A 14627-nucleotide genomic window follows, 5' to 3' on the forward strand; every position below is an offset into this window, starting at 1 on the left:
TGCTGAGCTGGACCTGCTATCAAACCCTCAATTATTTTTAATCTGTAATGAAATAATAATCATTAATAATAATAATATGCTTATTTTTTTATTATTCACTCTTCTTATTATTTATTTATTTATTTATTTATCTTATTTTCTTTTCAATACGTAATCAGTATTCCTTTGTCAGGGGTTATTGTGAGGCGGTGAATAGGCGGGCGCGTCTCTTCGCGGATATACGGTAAGCTCTGGAGGACTTGTCGACGAGTTCAGGCGGTCGGATATCTGTGGCACTTCCGCTTTGCTGCGCAGCAGTTTCCTGTCTACAGGGCTGTAGGGGAAGGTGAGAGAGAAGGTTGTATCTGTGTGTTTTTGTTGTTGGGTTTGTGGGCTTTGGTTTAACAAAGACCAGACCCCGCTGCACTGACACGGCACACCGGGGGCGCGGTGAGTGCGGCGCCGCGGACAGGGCGCCTGAGTGCGGGGCTCCAGCGGGCCGCCGCCCCGAGGTCACAGGCTCCTGCTGACAGCGGCTCCTAGTCACACAGCGTCCATTAACCGGTTATTATCCGCGAAATGAGCTGCATCTGACGTGCTTTTAACTCAGAGCACTAAACAGCACTCTATTAATATCTCCCTGCAGTAGCGTCCTGTGAGAGTCTGCGTTACTCAACCCCTCTCTCTGTCTCTCTCACTCCCTGTGTGTCTCTCCCACTCTCTGTCTGTCTCTCTCTCTCACTCACTCCCTCCCTGTCTCTGTCTCTCTCACTCCCTGTGTGTCTCTCCCACTCTCTGTCTGTCTCTCTCTCTCACTCACTCCCTCACTGTCTCTCTCTCTCTCTCTCACTCCCTCCCTGTCTCTCACTCCCTGTGTGTCTCTCCCACTCTCTGTCTGTCTCTCTCTCTCACTCACTCCCTCCCTGTCTCTCTCTCTCTCACTCCCTGTGTGTCTCTCCCACTCTCTGTCTGTCTCTCTCTCTCACTCACTCCCTCCCTGTCTCTCTCTCTCACTCACTCCCTCCCTGTCTCTCTCTCTCTCTCACTCACTCCCTCCCTGTCTCTCTCTCTCTCACTCCCTGTGTGTCTCTCCCACTCTCTGTCTGTCTCTCTCTCTCACTCACTCCCTCACTGTCTCTCTCTCTCTCTCACTCCCTCCCTGTCTCTCACTCCCTGTGTGTCTCTCCCACTCTCTCTCTCTCTCTCTCTCTCACTCCCTCCCTCCCTGTGTCTCACTCCCTGTGTGTCTCTCCCACTCTCTCTGTCTCTCTCTCTCACTCCCTGTGTGTCTCTCCCACTCTCTGTCTGTCTCTCTCTCTCCCTCACTCCCTCACTGTCTCTCTCTCTCTCACTCCCTCCCTGTCTCTCACTCCCTGTGTGTCTCTCCCATTCTCTCTCTCTCTCTCTCACTCCCTCCCTCTCTGTCTCTCACTCCCTGTGTGTCTCTCCCACTCTCTCTGTCTCTCTCTCTCACTCCCTGTGTGTCTCTCCCACTCTCTCTCTCTCACTCACTCACTCCCTGTCTCTCACTCCCTGTGTGTCTCTCCCACTCTCTCTGTCTCTCTCTCTCACTCACTCCCTCCCTGTCTCTCTCTCTCTCACTCCCTGTGTGTCTCTCCCACTCTCTCTGTCTCTCTGTCTCTCACTCTCTCTGTCTCTCTCTCTCAGCTGCAGTGATGCTGTCCTTGTCTCGCCTGGTTCTGGGCTCCGGGGCTGCAGTCCGTCAGCGTGGCTCGGTGGTCCTGACCCGGTTCAGCAGCACAGCAGCCCAGCAGGTACCGATGCCCCTGTGCTGGATGTGATGTATAATGCGTGGCAGCTAGTGAAGATGGTCACGGCGCTCAGTCTCCCACAGGCATTGACGCTCTTTTGCTCTTTCTCTCTCTTTCCCTCTGATTTCAGGAGAAGCCAAAGAAGACCAAGTTTGGGCCCCTCAGTGACCAGGACCGCATCTTCACAAACCTGTATGGGCGACATGACTGGAGGTACAGCAGTGTGTTAACCCCCTCTCCCGGTGTAGTGTGCTGTCTGTACTGCACTAACCCCCTCTCCCGGAGCAGCGTGCTGTAATGTAACGCCTCTCTCTGTGTCAGGCTGAAGGGGGCCCTCAGTCGGGGCGACTGGTACAAGACCAAGGAGATCCTGCTGAAGGGGGTCGACTGGATCCTCAATGAGGTGAAGGTGTCAGGGCTGCGAGGTCGGGGGGGCGCCGGGTTCCCCACGGGCATGAAGTGGGGCTTCATGAACAAGCCCAGCGACGGCAGGTCTGTACCCCCATACGGCACGACGACACTCGCACCTTAGAGCTCAGCCACGGCTCGTGTGTGAACTCACTCCCCCTCCCTCTCTCTCTCTCTCTCTCTCTCTTTCTCTCCTCCAAGGCCGAAGTACCTGGTGGTGAACGCGGACGAGGGGGAGCCCGGCACCTGCAAGGACCGCGAGATCATGCGGCACGACCCGCACAAGCTGGTGGAGGGCTGCCTGGTGGCGGGCCGGGCCATGGGGGCCAGAGCGGCCTACATCTACATCCGGGGGGAGTTCTACAACGAGTCGTCCAACCTGCAGGTGAGCCAGGCCGGCGCGTGCCCCCGCCCCCTCTCCCCCGACCGGCTGGCTATGCACAGGCTTTGACCTCTGCCCTCCATCCGTCCCCAGGTGGCAATTAACGAGGCGTACGCGGCAGGTCTGATTGGCCGGAACGCCTGCGGCTCCGGGTACGACTTCGACGTGTTCGTGGTGCGCGGCGCCGGGGCCTACATCTGCGGTGAGGAGACGGCGCTCATCGAGTCCATCGAGGGGAAGCAGGGCAAGCCGCGCCTGAAGCCGCCCTTCCCTGCCGACGTGGGTGAGAGACGCTGCCCGATTGCCCGTCCCCTGACCCCTCTCTCTCGGCCCCTGTGAGTTGACCCTCCCTCTCCTTGGATGCCAGGGGTGTTCGGCTGCCCGACCACGGTTGCCAATGTGGAGACCGTCTCTGTGGCGCCCACGATCTGCCGGCGGGGCGGCACCTGGTTCGCAGGGTTCGGGAGAGAGAGGAATTCTGGGACGAAGCTGTTCAACATCTCGGGCCACGTGAACACCCCCTGCACGGTGGAGGAAGAGATGTCCATCCCCCTGAAGGAGCTGATCGAGAGACACGCAGGTATCTCTCTGTCTCTGTCTCTGTCTCTCTCTCTCTCCGTTCGGTTGCGAGATCCCGGAGTGTAAACCCTGTGGTTGGTGTAGGTGGCGTGATCGGCGGCTGGGATAACCTGTTGGCAGTGATCCCGGGGGGCTCGTCCACGCCTCTGATCCCGCGCTCCGTGTGTGACGACGTGCCCATGGATTTCGACGGGCTGATCCAGGCACAGACCGGCCTGGGCACCGCCGCCGTCATCGTCATGAATAAATCGGTAATTGACACCAAACCGGCTAGTTCCCACGTTATCGGCGGGGTGCTGCGCGGCTGTGGTGGCCCCGTGTCACAGAGACTCTGCTCTTTCTTTCTTTCAGACGGACATCATCAAGGCCATCGCCCGTCTCATCGAGTTCTACAAACACGAGAGCTGTGGGCAGTGCACCCCCTGCAGGGAGGGTGAGGAACTGCAGCCGCTGATGAGAAACGTGATGCACACAAGATTGTTAAGCACTGTGGGCGTTAGTTAATTAGTTAATTAATCGTTGCTGCTCTCCTCCCTCCCGCCTCAGGGGTGGACTGGATGAATAAGATGATGTGGCGCTTCGTGCGGGGCGACGCCAGGGTCTCCGAGATCGACATGATCTGGGAGATCAGCAAGCAGATCGAGGGCCACACCATCTGTGCGCTGGGCGACGGTGCTGCCTGGCCCGTTCAGGTACCTGGAACTAGAATTGATGATAACTGTCCTGCACTCGTTCAATGCGTCTATATCATTCTCCTCTCTCTCTCCCTCCCAGGGATTAATCCGACACTTCCGCCCAGTGATGGAGAGTCGGATTGCGAAATATCAGCAGGAACAGCAGCAGCAGCAGCAGGCCAGGGCCTGAAGTAGCTCCCTCTTGCCCCCTCATCCCTCTACTTCTTTCCCTTACTCACTCCTTCCACCCTTCTCCCTGAACAAGTTTAAGTTAAACAGTTGCTTTCTCTTGTGTGTGAGATATGTTGATAATAAAGACAAAGCTGAAGAATCGTAAGCCAGCTGTGCTCATTGATTCTGAGTAATGAGAGCGTGGACGTGTGTGTGTCTCTCGAGCGGGAGGGGGGGTGGGTGTGTGTGTGTGTGTCTGTGTCTTGAGCGGGAGGGGGTGTATGTGTGTGTGTCTCTCTCGAGCGGTAGGGGGTGTGTGTGTGTATATGTTCTTCGAGTAGGAGGATGGATGTGCATGTTCCGTGCGTTACATTTCTGGCTCTAGTGGGTGTGTGTTTCTCTAGAGCGGGAAGGTGGACGTGTGTGTCTGGCTGGCTCTAGAGTGGCTCTGTGCGATTTTGCAGTATTGTGTGTTTAATACACGTGTGTCCCTGGGTGTGAGGCCTGGGCTCGAGGCCTGGGCTCAGACCCCTCAGCAGCACTGAGCTCTTCACAGGACACAGATCCAGTTGGCTTATTTTCACTTTTTATTTTGGGGGGAGGGGGGGGAATAAACAATTCCAGAAGTGTGACTCTGTTCCTGGCCTTAGCCTCCCTCAAGGGCCCCACTCTGATCTACACAGAGGGCCACACCGCACCCCGCTGACTGCAGCAACGAAGGTCAGAGACGACAACACAAAATATGGAACCATTATAAAAAATGAAGGGGAAAAAAAAAAAAATGTTTTTATACAAACAAAATGACTTTTCTCAGTCAACTCATCAGTTCATCAGTTAGGAGTTTCATACAATTCACAAGTCCTCCTGAGATAACTGGGCATGACATCATCGCGAAGCAACGTTTCCAGGTCAGCGGAGGCACACAGAGCCTCCTGCCGAGTCCAGACGCCGGGAGACGGGTCAGCCCTGGTGTCTGTCCTGCCGGGGGGACGTGAGGGCAGGTGGGTTACTCTACAGGCCCGAGGGATAAGGCCCCCGATTAGGCTTCGGTGAAAGCTGGTGGGCTGGGGTGGGGCGCTGCAGTGCACTCTGGGTGAGGGAGGGTGCAGTATTGCACAGGTTAAAACAAAGAAAATCCCAAAGAAAGTCAGTCTCAGTCTCAGTCCCGGGGGAGAGGGGGCTTTGGCTACGGCGCCATCCAGAAGGGCATCTGCGGCGGCTTGGCCCGGGGCGGCTGCGGGGCGCGGGGCGGCAGGGGGGGGCAGCGGTAGCCGGAGCCCCAGGACGGCGGCCCCAGGCTCTTCCCGGCGCTGTGGTCGTCCTCTTCGTCCGAGGAGTCGCCTGCGTACGCCACCAGGCCGCCGCCCTTCCCCAGCCCCAGCCCCGGCTTCAGCCTCTTCACCTGGGGCTCTGAAACACAACAGGGGAGAGAGAGCAGCAGCAACAACAACAACACAGCCATCCATTACAGTCATTCCACATGAGAGAGAGAAGACAAGAAGTTAATTATTTGTGTGTATTTTAAGCATTTGGCAGCAGAGAGAGAGTGAGTGTGTGTGGGTGAGAGAGAGAGGAGGGGGCGTGGTCAGTAGGCATTGGAAGGAGGAGACAGTTTGGGTCCAATCGCAAGGGAGCAGCGTCGTGTCGGCGCCACGGCACACCGCCCCGTCCATCCACAGCGCCAGGTGTCCCACGAGACATGGAAGAGAAAACACAGAGAGATAGAGAGAGAGAGAGAGAGAGAAAAAAAACACAAAAAGAGAGAAGAGGATCATTAGCCGGGGGAAATCTCCTGCACATGTTTCCACCCTGAAGCCATGATGACTGAGGGGCCACAGGGGCCACAGGCCTGGGGGCTCAGGGGGAGAGGGGGGGCAGAAGGAACTGCAGGAGCTCAGGTCGGTGACCAGAGGGCCCCCTCCCTGCTCTCAGAGACTGGAGGTGTAGCTCCTGCAGGGCTGCCCCCGACCCCCCCATCACAGCAGTACTGGAAGAGACAGGCTCACCCAAGACAGAGGAGGAGGGAGCGGGGGGATTGGGAGGGGGGGCAGCACCCTGTTCTGCTGCCTGGCGAAGAGGGGGCGGGGGGTGCCGTGAGGGGCAATTACTCACCCAGGGAGGCGGCGATCGCCCTCCTGTCTTCCATCTCACCACGCGACCCGTTCATCGGCAGGGCTGGGGGGGGCATCAGCTGCCTGCTGGGATAGGGAGCGAGGCGAGTCAGGTTGTGTGTGACTGTGTGTGTGGTGTGCGTTCAGTGTGTGCGGTGCGCGTGCAGGGCGTTGTGTGTTCAGTGTGTGTGTTCTGCGAGAGTGTGTTCTGCGGGCATGCATTGTGTGTGTGTGTGTGTGTGCGTGTGTGTGCATGTGCGCGCGCAGTGTCATGAACAGTGTGCCGTAGTCACCTGTCCCTCTCCCTCTGCATCCCAGGGGAGGCAGCCGCAGCGGGTCCTGGTCCGTCAGAGCTGCCCACAGAGTAGCCTGCACCTAAATTAGTCATATGAATGGGTCCATGCTATGAGCAGAAAAACATAACCGCATTAGCCGACGTCCTACACTGGCCGCTGGCCCTGTCAACTACAGCTACTGCAGCCCTGCCGCTCAGAGACCCCCCCGCCCCCCCGACGCCACTCACTTACTGTCAGAGACCCTCGGCACACAACCACAGCACAATCAAATGCCCAGCTACTTCAGACTCAAGGGGGCAACACACGCTGCTCTGAAACCCATCTGTTGCTACTAGTGGTTTAGAAAGTCCATTAGACAACAGGTCAACTGCAACAAACGCTCCGGTTCAGCAGCACCGACAGGCACTCGGAGTCGTCTCTTTGTTGCCGTTGACCCGTTGGGACCGCTTTCCTGCTGGGCTGGGGAGGGGGGGTGCTAGGCTCTGTGGGGGGTAGGGTGGGGGGGTATGGGTGACCAGATGAAGGAGGGTTTAGTCCACCTGGTATCCTAGCAGCCCGCCGTCCCGCTCCTCTGGCACCTCCTCCGTGAAGCGTCTCTTCTGGGGGATGTTGCCGCCAGGGGCCTGCATGGGGGGCGGCGCTTTGTGGTGCACCGGCGCGGGGGGGTGGTAGGGTCCAGGCAGGAGAGGCTGCGGGCACAGGAACACACTTACACCAACAGAACACAGAATCAGAGAGAGAGAGGGAGAGGGAGAGAGAGATGGGGGGCATGGAGAGAAACAGATGAGGCCTCTGGAGAGAAAGAGAGATGGACGTACCTGAGGCATCGACTCCAGGGCAGGGGGCAGAGAGTACTGGGCGCTGGGGGGCATCACGCTGCCGGGGACTGGAGGTACGGGGGGGGGCAGCGAGCTAGGCATCCCATATGGGGGCATCATGGGCTGAGGGGGCGGCACGGGCATAGTGTAGCCGGCCTGGTACCCGCTGGGGGGATAGTAAGGCGGCTGGGGGGGCATCCCATTCATCGCAGGCGGCTGGACGAAGCCTGCAGAGGGGAGAGAACGCCAGCATTAACACAAACAGACTCCTGTACCCCTGACCGCACTCACACCTCAGCCTGAGGAAAGAGGGCAGTGTGTTCACTGTGCGCTGCGTTTGTGCAGGATCTGCACAACATCCATGTGTACTGTGCGGTGTGCTCGTTAACCGTGTGCACAGCGTGCGGCATGCGTGTTCGCCTTGCGTGTTCACCGTGCATTCACACTGTGTTTGCCGTGCATGTTCACTGTGTGTTCTCTGTATGCCATGCGTGTTCACTGTTTATCCTTGCGGTGTACACAGTCAATTGTCCACAGGTGGAAACACAGGGGTTTATTTATCAAGGGATTTACACCAATTCACTATTTATTTATTTTTATTGTTGTTAAAAAATTGGCGGATATAGAATTGGTGTAAAACCCTTGATGACTATAGGCTAGCATTGATTATGAATGCGGCTTGTTTTGGGGATATTTGAGCGCAGTAGTGGGGAAATCAAACTTCAGAACAATCTCGGGTACTGCATTTCTGCCTTATGCACTGTGTTCACCATGTGTGTCTGCAGGGTGTACAGTGTGCAGGTCACCCGCCAGCCCTTACCTGGCGTGGGCATTATGGCGCTCATCTGGCTGAGGAAGCGGGAGTATTCAGCATGAACCTGAGAGAGAGAGTGAGAGAGAGTGAGTGAAAGAGCAGGAGAGCGAGAGTGAGTAGAAAGGTGAGAAGCCAGTCAGGCTGGACAGACACTCACAGTCTGCAGCAGGTTCTCACACAGCTTCTTAGCTGCTGCCAAGCCCTCGGGTTTAGGATGACTGCGGAGAAACAACACAAGACTCAGCACAGCTCAGGGCAACAACACAACACTCAGTAGTGCTGCTGACAGCAGCCTGACTCCTCTGACCTGATGTAGATGTACATGGGCTCAAAGGCCTCCCGGCCGGACGCAGGTTCAAGGCAGCCAGAGCCCTTGCCGCGCAGGAACACCTTGGCCCCCGTCTCGCCCTGGATGTGCTGCAGGTATGAGCAGGCCGGTCCCTCCACCTTCTCCTTCACGCTGAAGCTGGCGATGGCGTGCTCCAGCCCCACGAACAGCTTGTCCTGCACATAGTGCATCTGCAACACAGAGCCGCCGGGTCAGAGCTGCCCACCGCCGCGGCCCAGACCCAATCACCCCGCCCCACCCCACACCAACGTTCTCTTACCCCAGACTGGAACTGGGGCTTCTGTCCGAGGGGGGGCAGCGAGGGTACGGTGGGGGCCGGCTGATGGTACACGGTTACTGTTGCGCCATTGAAGGTCGGGCTGGAGCTGGTAGCGGCCTTCACCACGCCATTCGTGATGATCTCCTTGATCCGGTTGACCGCCCCTGCGGAGAGACCCTGTGTCACTTACATGCAGACACACTGCCCATGCGTGTACACACAAATATACACATGCACACTGCATACACACGTATACACACACACACTACAGTCGTCTTCACAGCTGACAGGAACATCAACAGTGATTTTTCATTCCAGATGCTTGAGTCTGATATTGAGTCTACATATTTCCATTTTGTATCCTCCATTGGAAACAGAAAAGGAGGTAGAGATAATATCAGTCATAAAGACAATGTTATGAAAACCAATAAAGTACAACATCAAGCATGAAAGGGAGCAGACACCAACACAGCAGCAGCCCTGACATAAATGTAGTTCGGCACTCACTGTCAACGAGGTCCCGCGTCTGGCCTTGCACGTGCAGGTAGAGGGGCCGGTCCCTGCAGCACACAACACAGAATACAGCGTTACTGAGGACACAGCGGGGAGAGAGAGAGAGCAGACGGCAAGAGACTGATCACTGAAAGAGAGAGAGACTCACCCAGGCCCGGCCTTGACTTTCTCATCTGCAGTCATATAGCGCCCCCTGGTGGACACGGCTGCCCCACTCACCCTGCTGATCTACACAACAGACAAGGAACAGGGGACAAAAGGCTGCAGTCAAACATGGTGGTCGATCTTTGCGGTAATGGGGCTGTTTAGGTTCGGCTGGTGCTGGGGCTCTTGTTAAGGTCAGCGGCATCATGAACTCTACCAGGACCAGGACATTTTAGCCACAGATATCTAGTTTGACTCTGTTAGGAGGCTGAAACTGGGCCACCAGTGAATCTTACAGCAAGACAATGCCCCGAAAATCCAGAAATGGTTAATTAACCACAAAAACCACATTTTCAATTGCCGTCTCAGTCTCTGGCCTTCAATCCCACTGAAGCCTGTGGTTTTACAATAGAGCTAATTTCCTGTGTTTATTCTATACAGCCTGTTTTGCTCATCTTTATCGAGGGTGCCAATCATTTTGGAGGTGACTATCTCCTACAACTTTTGTTTTGGATATAAAATCAATACATTGAAGTTTAATTAAAAAATATATATATAAAAGTAGAATTCCACTGGAGTGCAACGTGTTATTTAACATTTCACGCAGAAGCCTGTGTGTCAATAAGGTAAACGCAACACAAGCAAACAGAAAACAAAATACATTAACAGAGAAAGTACAAAAACAAAATGTTAAAATCAAGAACAACATGTATGAAAATACACATAATTAACTAACGAAGAACCAGATCCAGAGTTTCTCTCTCACCTCGTCCTGCGTCTGGCCGCGGGTCAGCAGGTTGCGGCAGGTCAGTGGCACGTCGTTGATCTCCACCTCGGCCACAACCAGGTCATCCTTCATCTTGGCAGGAGTCTGCGCCTTCCCCCCTCCCGGCACCTGCACAGGTGAGCACAACACACAATAACCACAACTGCACCACAACCCTGCTGGCCACACAGCCCTGGTGCTTGTGACTAACGCATTATTTCCATTATCAGCAGATTATTTTGTATCCCACCCTGACTCAAGGCCATTTACAGCAGTTACAGCCACCCAGACAAGGTACTGTGTAGTGTACATTACAGCAGGAGAGGAGCATAGGGTGTCGTACAGTACAGGGGGACAGGAGCGCTGGGCTGTAGAGCGTCACCTTGTCTGCGGGGCCCGAGATACCAATCTGGGAGGGCTTCAGCTTGCCCTTGGCCACCAGCATGGCATTGATCTTGGCGGCCACAGCGGCGGCAGCATCCAGAGCCCCGGAGGGAGCGCTCAGTCCGTCACCGGCCATCGCGCAGCCCCCTCCCTCGGGCTGGCCGGGGTGGGACAGGGCCGGTCCAGGCTGGTCCCACTTACTGCGGCGACTGGAGGGGAGAGCAGGGGCACTGGGTGAGCCATGGGACAGGGGAGCACTGCCCCACAAACACACACCCACCACCCTACACACACACCTCCCAACTAACACTACACACACACACCACCCTATACATGTACGATCCCCACATAAACACTACACACACAACACCACGGAACACTGCAGACAGCCATCTGAACTGTGCAGACACCCAAGTCCCAACTAACACTACACACACACACCACCCTACACATGTACGATCCTCACATTAACAACACACACACCACCCTACACATGTGCGTCAGTCATGCAGACACTGCAGACAGCCATCTGAACTGTGCAGACAGCCCGACACCCTCTACACCACCCACCCACACAATCCAGGCACAACTATGTAGACAGACACAACATAGTCTAGTCTGTCCACTGCAGACAGTGCGGACACACCACACCACACCACACAGACACACACGACCGGGGCATCTGGACGGTGCAGACAGGGATCCGGACGGTGCAGGCAGCCCGACACCCCGCACAGGAACCACAGCCTGCCTGGCTCCAGCCTCTGAGACCCGCAGCACCGGCCTGCAGGGCCCGGTAGGCAGTATGTTGAACAGACGCCGGCACACCTTGGGGAACAGCTATGAAACTGACCGACCGACGAGGCCGGAGCTCGGGGTTACTTACAGCCGCCAGTCGCTCTGAGACCCCCGACAGTCAGACCGCCACGGAGCCGCCATGTTGTGGAGAATTCGCGACTGAGACGCGTCCAGCAATTTAAACCAACATGAACGGTGTACGGACTGTCTTACCCGCCGTGCTGAGGGCCCCCCGAGGACATAAATCCACTTTACTGCTTATTTTTCCTTCGCTTAGGGAAAATAAAATAAATTCGCCCGTCTCACTCACAGGTGTTTGTGTACAACGAGAACCCGGAAGTGCGCAACTGCTTCCGGGGTCGCTGCGTGACCCTGGCACACGTTTTCTGACGTCAGTCGTTTACACACATTCCTTGAAAAATATATATAATGTTCTCAAAACGACAAACATACTGTCTCTGTGCCACTGCCAAAACCATGTAAGCTGCATACAAATCATGCACACCTACATTATCAATACTGCACACATTTCACACTACAAACATTATATATGTGTTTGGCCTGTTCATACCTTTTTATGGGTGACCTTTTTACATCCCCACCTACAAAACGAATACACAAGTACAACCAACATATTAAGAAAATGTTTTGTTTGCCAACATTTATTTTCAGACACAGTATCTGTGCGCAGAAGGGATATGTGTCAAAGGGATAAAGAGCCCAACACACCCACCTATAAATGGATCAAACAGAACAGGTTCAATCAGCATCTTGCATATCATTTCTCTGTTTGACCATGTGTGTACATCTACATCACTAGCTATGTTTCCCCTGGCCAAGCAATATATATCCCCTATATCCCCACAGGCCTCCTCCAGCAACTGTAATAATGGTTTATTTAATGTTGGTTTACTTTATTTTAGTTCATTTCAACTGTTAAATGTCTGTTTTTATTTATTTTTTGTATTTATTTATTTTTATTTTACTTTGCTGTATGTTAGTTGTATGTTTACCACTCTGTAAGGTCCTCTGTGGCTACCCTGCGTAGGGCACTATACAAATACAAAAAAAATGGATTGATTGATTGATTGACTGTAGTAGGTGGGGGTTGCAGTCGTAAACCTTCCAACGCCAAGCTGAAGAAAACTCTTCTGATGGAGTGAGAAAGGGACAATATGGGGGAAGAAAAAACACATGGAACCACGAGGGTCCATTCAGTGAAGAGTTATTTTGTGAGCACTTTAATTCGCGCTCACGCTCGGACTGATGCTTGACAGGACAGCAGAGGGGGCATGCCCAGGTGAAGTGAGGAAGATGGTCCATTGGGAATGAGAGTGGGCATTTTCAGTCGTGTGTTTTCCGTAGGCAGTAGAGGTGTGTGTGAATTGTTTTCAAAGGAGGGAACTGGAGTGGCAGTGAAATTAGTGTGAAAACGGGTGACTAAGTCTGATAGTTTTGTTGAAATAGTCTTTCTTTTGGTACCTATATAAATGTAGGTTTAAGGGGGACCCCAATGCAGAGAGAACGTTAAATCCCCCCAATAATATATGCCCAGCTTCATAGGCATAGGGAACGTGTCCCCCCCAATATTTACAGCATTCCCCAGATATTGACACTGTCCCCCCCAATTCTGAAATTAAACCTACACCCCCGTGGTATCTAAATTAATGGTTTGGGATGTTGTGCTTATAGAATAACTTTCAGTGTGGAAAAACTGTGAAAATGTCTATGCTGGCCTCTAGGGGTCCCCCTCTCCTAATTTTAAAATCATGGTGTTGAACTCAAGTACCATGACTGGTCACAGTGAATTACAGTGACTGTTTCATCCAATAAAATGCACATTTATTTGATATAGCCTTAGCTTTGGCTCTTATAGTATATACACTTATTATTTTACCTCCACACCACTGTGGACAGTGTGTATCGGTGTGTGTGAGAGGTTTTCAGTGTGTTGCAGTGTGTGTGAATTTCTCAGTGTTTGTTAGCGTGTTACAGTGTGTCAGTGTGCAGCACAGTGCTGGGTGGGAGGTGTGCAGGGCAGTAGTTGTCAGTGTGTGTTAGCGTGTTACAGTGTGTCAGTGTGCAGTGCAGTGCTGGGTGGGAGGTGTGCAGGGCAGTAGTTGTCAGTGTGTGTTAGCGTGTTACAGTGTGTCAGTGTGCAGTGCAGTGCTGGGTGGGAGGTGTGCAGGGCAGTAGTTGTCAGTGTGTGTTAGCGTGTTACAGTGTGATGGTGTTATAGAATGTTGCAGTGTGTGTGAATGTGTCAGTGTGTGTGAACGTGTCACAGTGTGTGAACATGTCAGTGTATGTTAGTGTGTCACGGCATGTCAGTGCGCAACACAGTGCTGGGTGGGAGGTGTGCAGAGCAGTAGTTGTCAGTGTGTGTTAGCGTGTTACAGTGTGTCAGTGTGTCAGTGTGCAGTGCAGTGCTGGGTGGGAGGTGTGCAGGGCAGTAGTCGTCAGTGTGTTTTAGCGTGTTACAGTGTGTCAGTGTGTCAGTGTGTCAGTGTGCAGTGCAGTGCTGGGTGGGAGGTGTGCAGGACAGTAGTTGTCAGTGTGTGTTAGCGTGTTACAGTGTGATGGTGTTATAGAATGTTGCAGTGTGTGTGAATGTGTCAGTGTGTGTGAACATGTCAGTGTGTCACAGTGTGTGAACATGTCAGTGTGTGTTAGTGTGTCACGGCATGTCAGTGCGCAGCACAGTGCTGGGTGGGAGGTGTGCAGAGCAGTAGTTGTCAGTGTGTGTTAGCGTGTTACAGTGTGTCAGTGTGCAGTGCAGTGCTGGGTGGGAGGTGTGCAGGGCAGTAGTTGTCAGTGTGTGTTAGCGTGTTACAGTGTGATGGTGTTATAGAATGTTGCAGTGTGTGTGAATGTGTCAGTGTGTGTGAACGTGTCACAGTGTGTGAACATGTCAGTGTGTGTTAGTGTGTCACTAGCACAGTGCTGGGTGGGAGGTGTGCAGAGCAGTAGTTGTCAGTGTGTGTTAGCGTGTTACAGTGTGTCAGTGTGTCAGTGTGCAGTGCAGTGCTGGGTGGGAGGTGTGCAGGGCAGTAGTTGTCAGTGTGTGTTAGCGTGTTACAGTGTGATGGTGTTATAGAATGTTGCAGTGTGTGTGAATGTGTCAGTGTGTGTGAACGTGTCACAGTGTGTGAACATGTCAGTGTGTGTTAGTGTGTCACGGCATGTCATTGCGCAGCACAGGGCTGGGTGGGAGGTGTGCAGTAGCTGTCAGTAGCTGAACCGCAGCGCAGTGCCGAGATTGCTGGGGTTTAGGTGGGCGGTGGGGGGGGCTGGGGTCGGCGCACCACAGCACACTATATTTAGACGCTTCTCTCCCCCTTCCTGCGGGGGTCGGGCTGGGGGTTTTGGGGAGGGGGCGACAGGAGCAGAGACATGAACACGACACTGAC

At 54.1% G+C, this 14627-nt stretch overlaps 2 protein-coding genes across 4 annotated transcripts; one reads left to right on the top strand and one right to left on the bottom strand.

Annotated features, from left to right (window-relative positions):
- Nucleotides 1–223: 223 nt before the first annotated feature.
- On the top strand, nt 224–4131 carry ndufv1 (NADH:ubiquinone oxidoreductase core subunit V1). Its single transcript, XM_066721869.1, has 11 exons — nt 224–325; nt 1648–1754; nt 1882–1964; nt 2073–2243; nt 2361–2544; nt 2635–2824; nt 2909–3121; nt 3205–3371; nt 3472–3553; nt 3667–3812; nt 3895–4131. The coding sequence occupies exons 2-11, from the start codon at nt 1656–1658 to the stop codon at nt 3982–3984; spliced, it is 1425 nt and encodes a 474-aa protein (XP_066577966.1). The 5' UTR covers nt 224–325; nt 1648–1655; the 3' UTR covers nt 3985–4131.
- Nucleotides 4132–4539: 408 nt separating this feature from the next.
- Nucleotides 4540–11583, bottom strand: khdc4 (KH domain containing 4, pre-mRNA splicing factor). Of its 3 annotated transcripts, none has more exons than XM_066721756.1 (14): nt 11306–11582; nt 10418–10628; nt 10036–10164; nt 9274–9353; nt 9120–9172; nt 8613–8776; nt 8312–8523; nt 8162–8222; nt 8011–8068; nt 7191–7417; nt 6912–7061; nt 6370–6479; nt 6078–6163; nt 4540–5375 (listed from the first exon to the last, which is right to left on the bottom strand). In XM_066721756.1, exons 1-14 carry the CDS (start codon nt 11356–11358, stop codon nt 5152–5154), a joined length of 1818 nt encoding a protein of 605 aa, XP_066577853.1. In that variant the 5' UTR covers nt 11359–11582; the 3' UTR covers nt 4540–5151. The 3 variants fall into 3 exon arrangements, 2 of the variants coding, with proteins under 2 accessions (XP_066577853.1, XP_066577852.1); XR_010821888.1 differs by having other exon boundaries at nt 5319–5375; nt 6370–6451; nt 11306–11583; XM_066721755.1 differs by having other exon boundaries at nt 6912–7417; nt 11306–11583.
- Between the last annotated feature and the right edge of the window lie 3044 nt (nt 11584–14627).

Source organism: Amia ocellicauda, chromosome 14 (assembly GCF_036373705.1).
Source record: "Amia ocellicauda isolate fAmiCal2 chromosome 14, fAmiCal2.hap1, whole genome shotgun sequence".
In the NCBI taxonomy this organism is placed as follows: domain Eukaryota; kingdom Metazoa; phylum Chordata; class Actinopteri; order Amiiformes; family Amiidae; genus Amia; species Amia ocellicauda.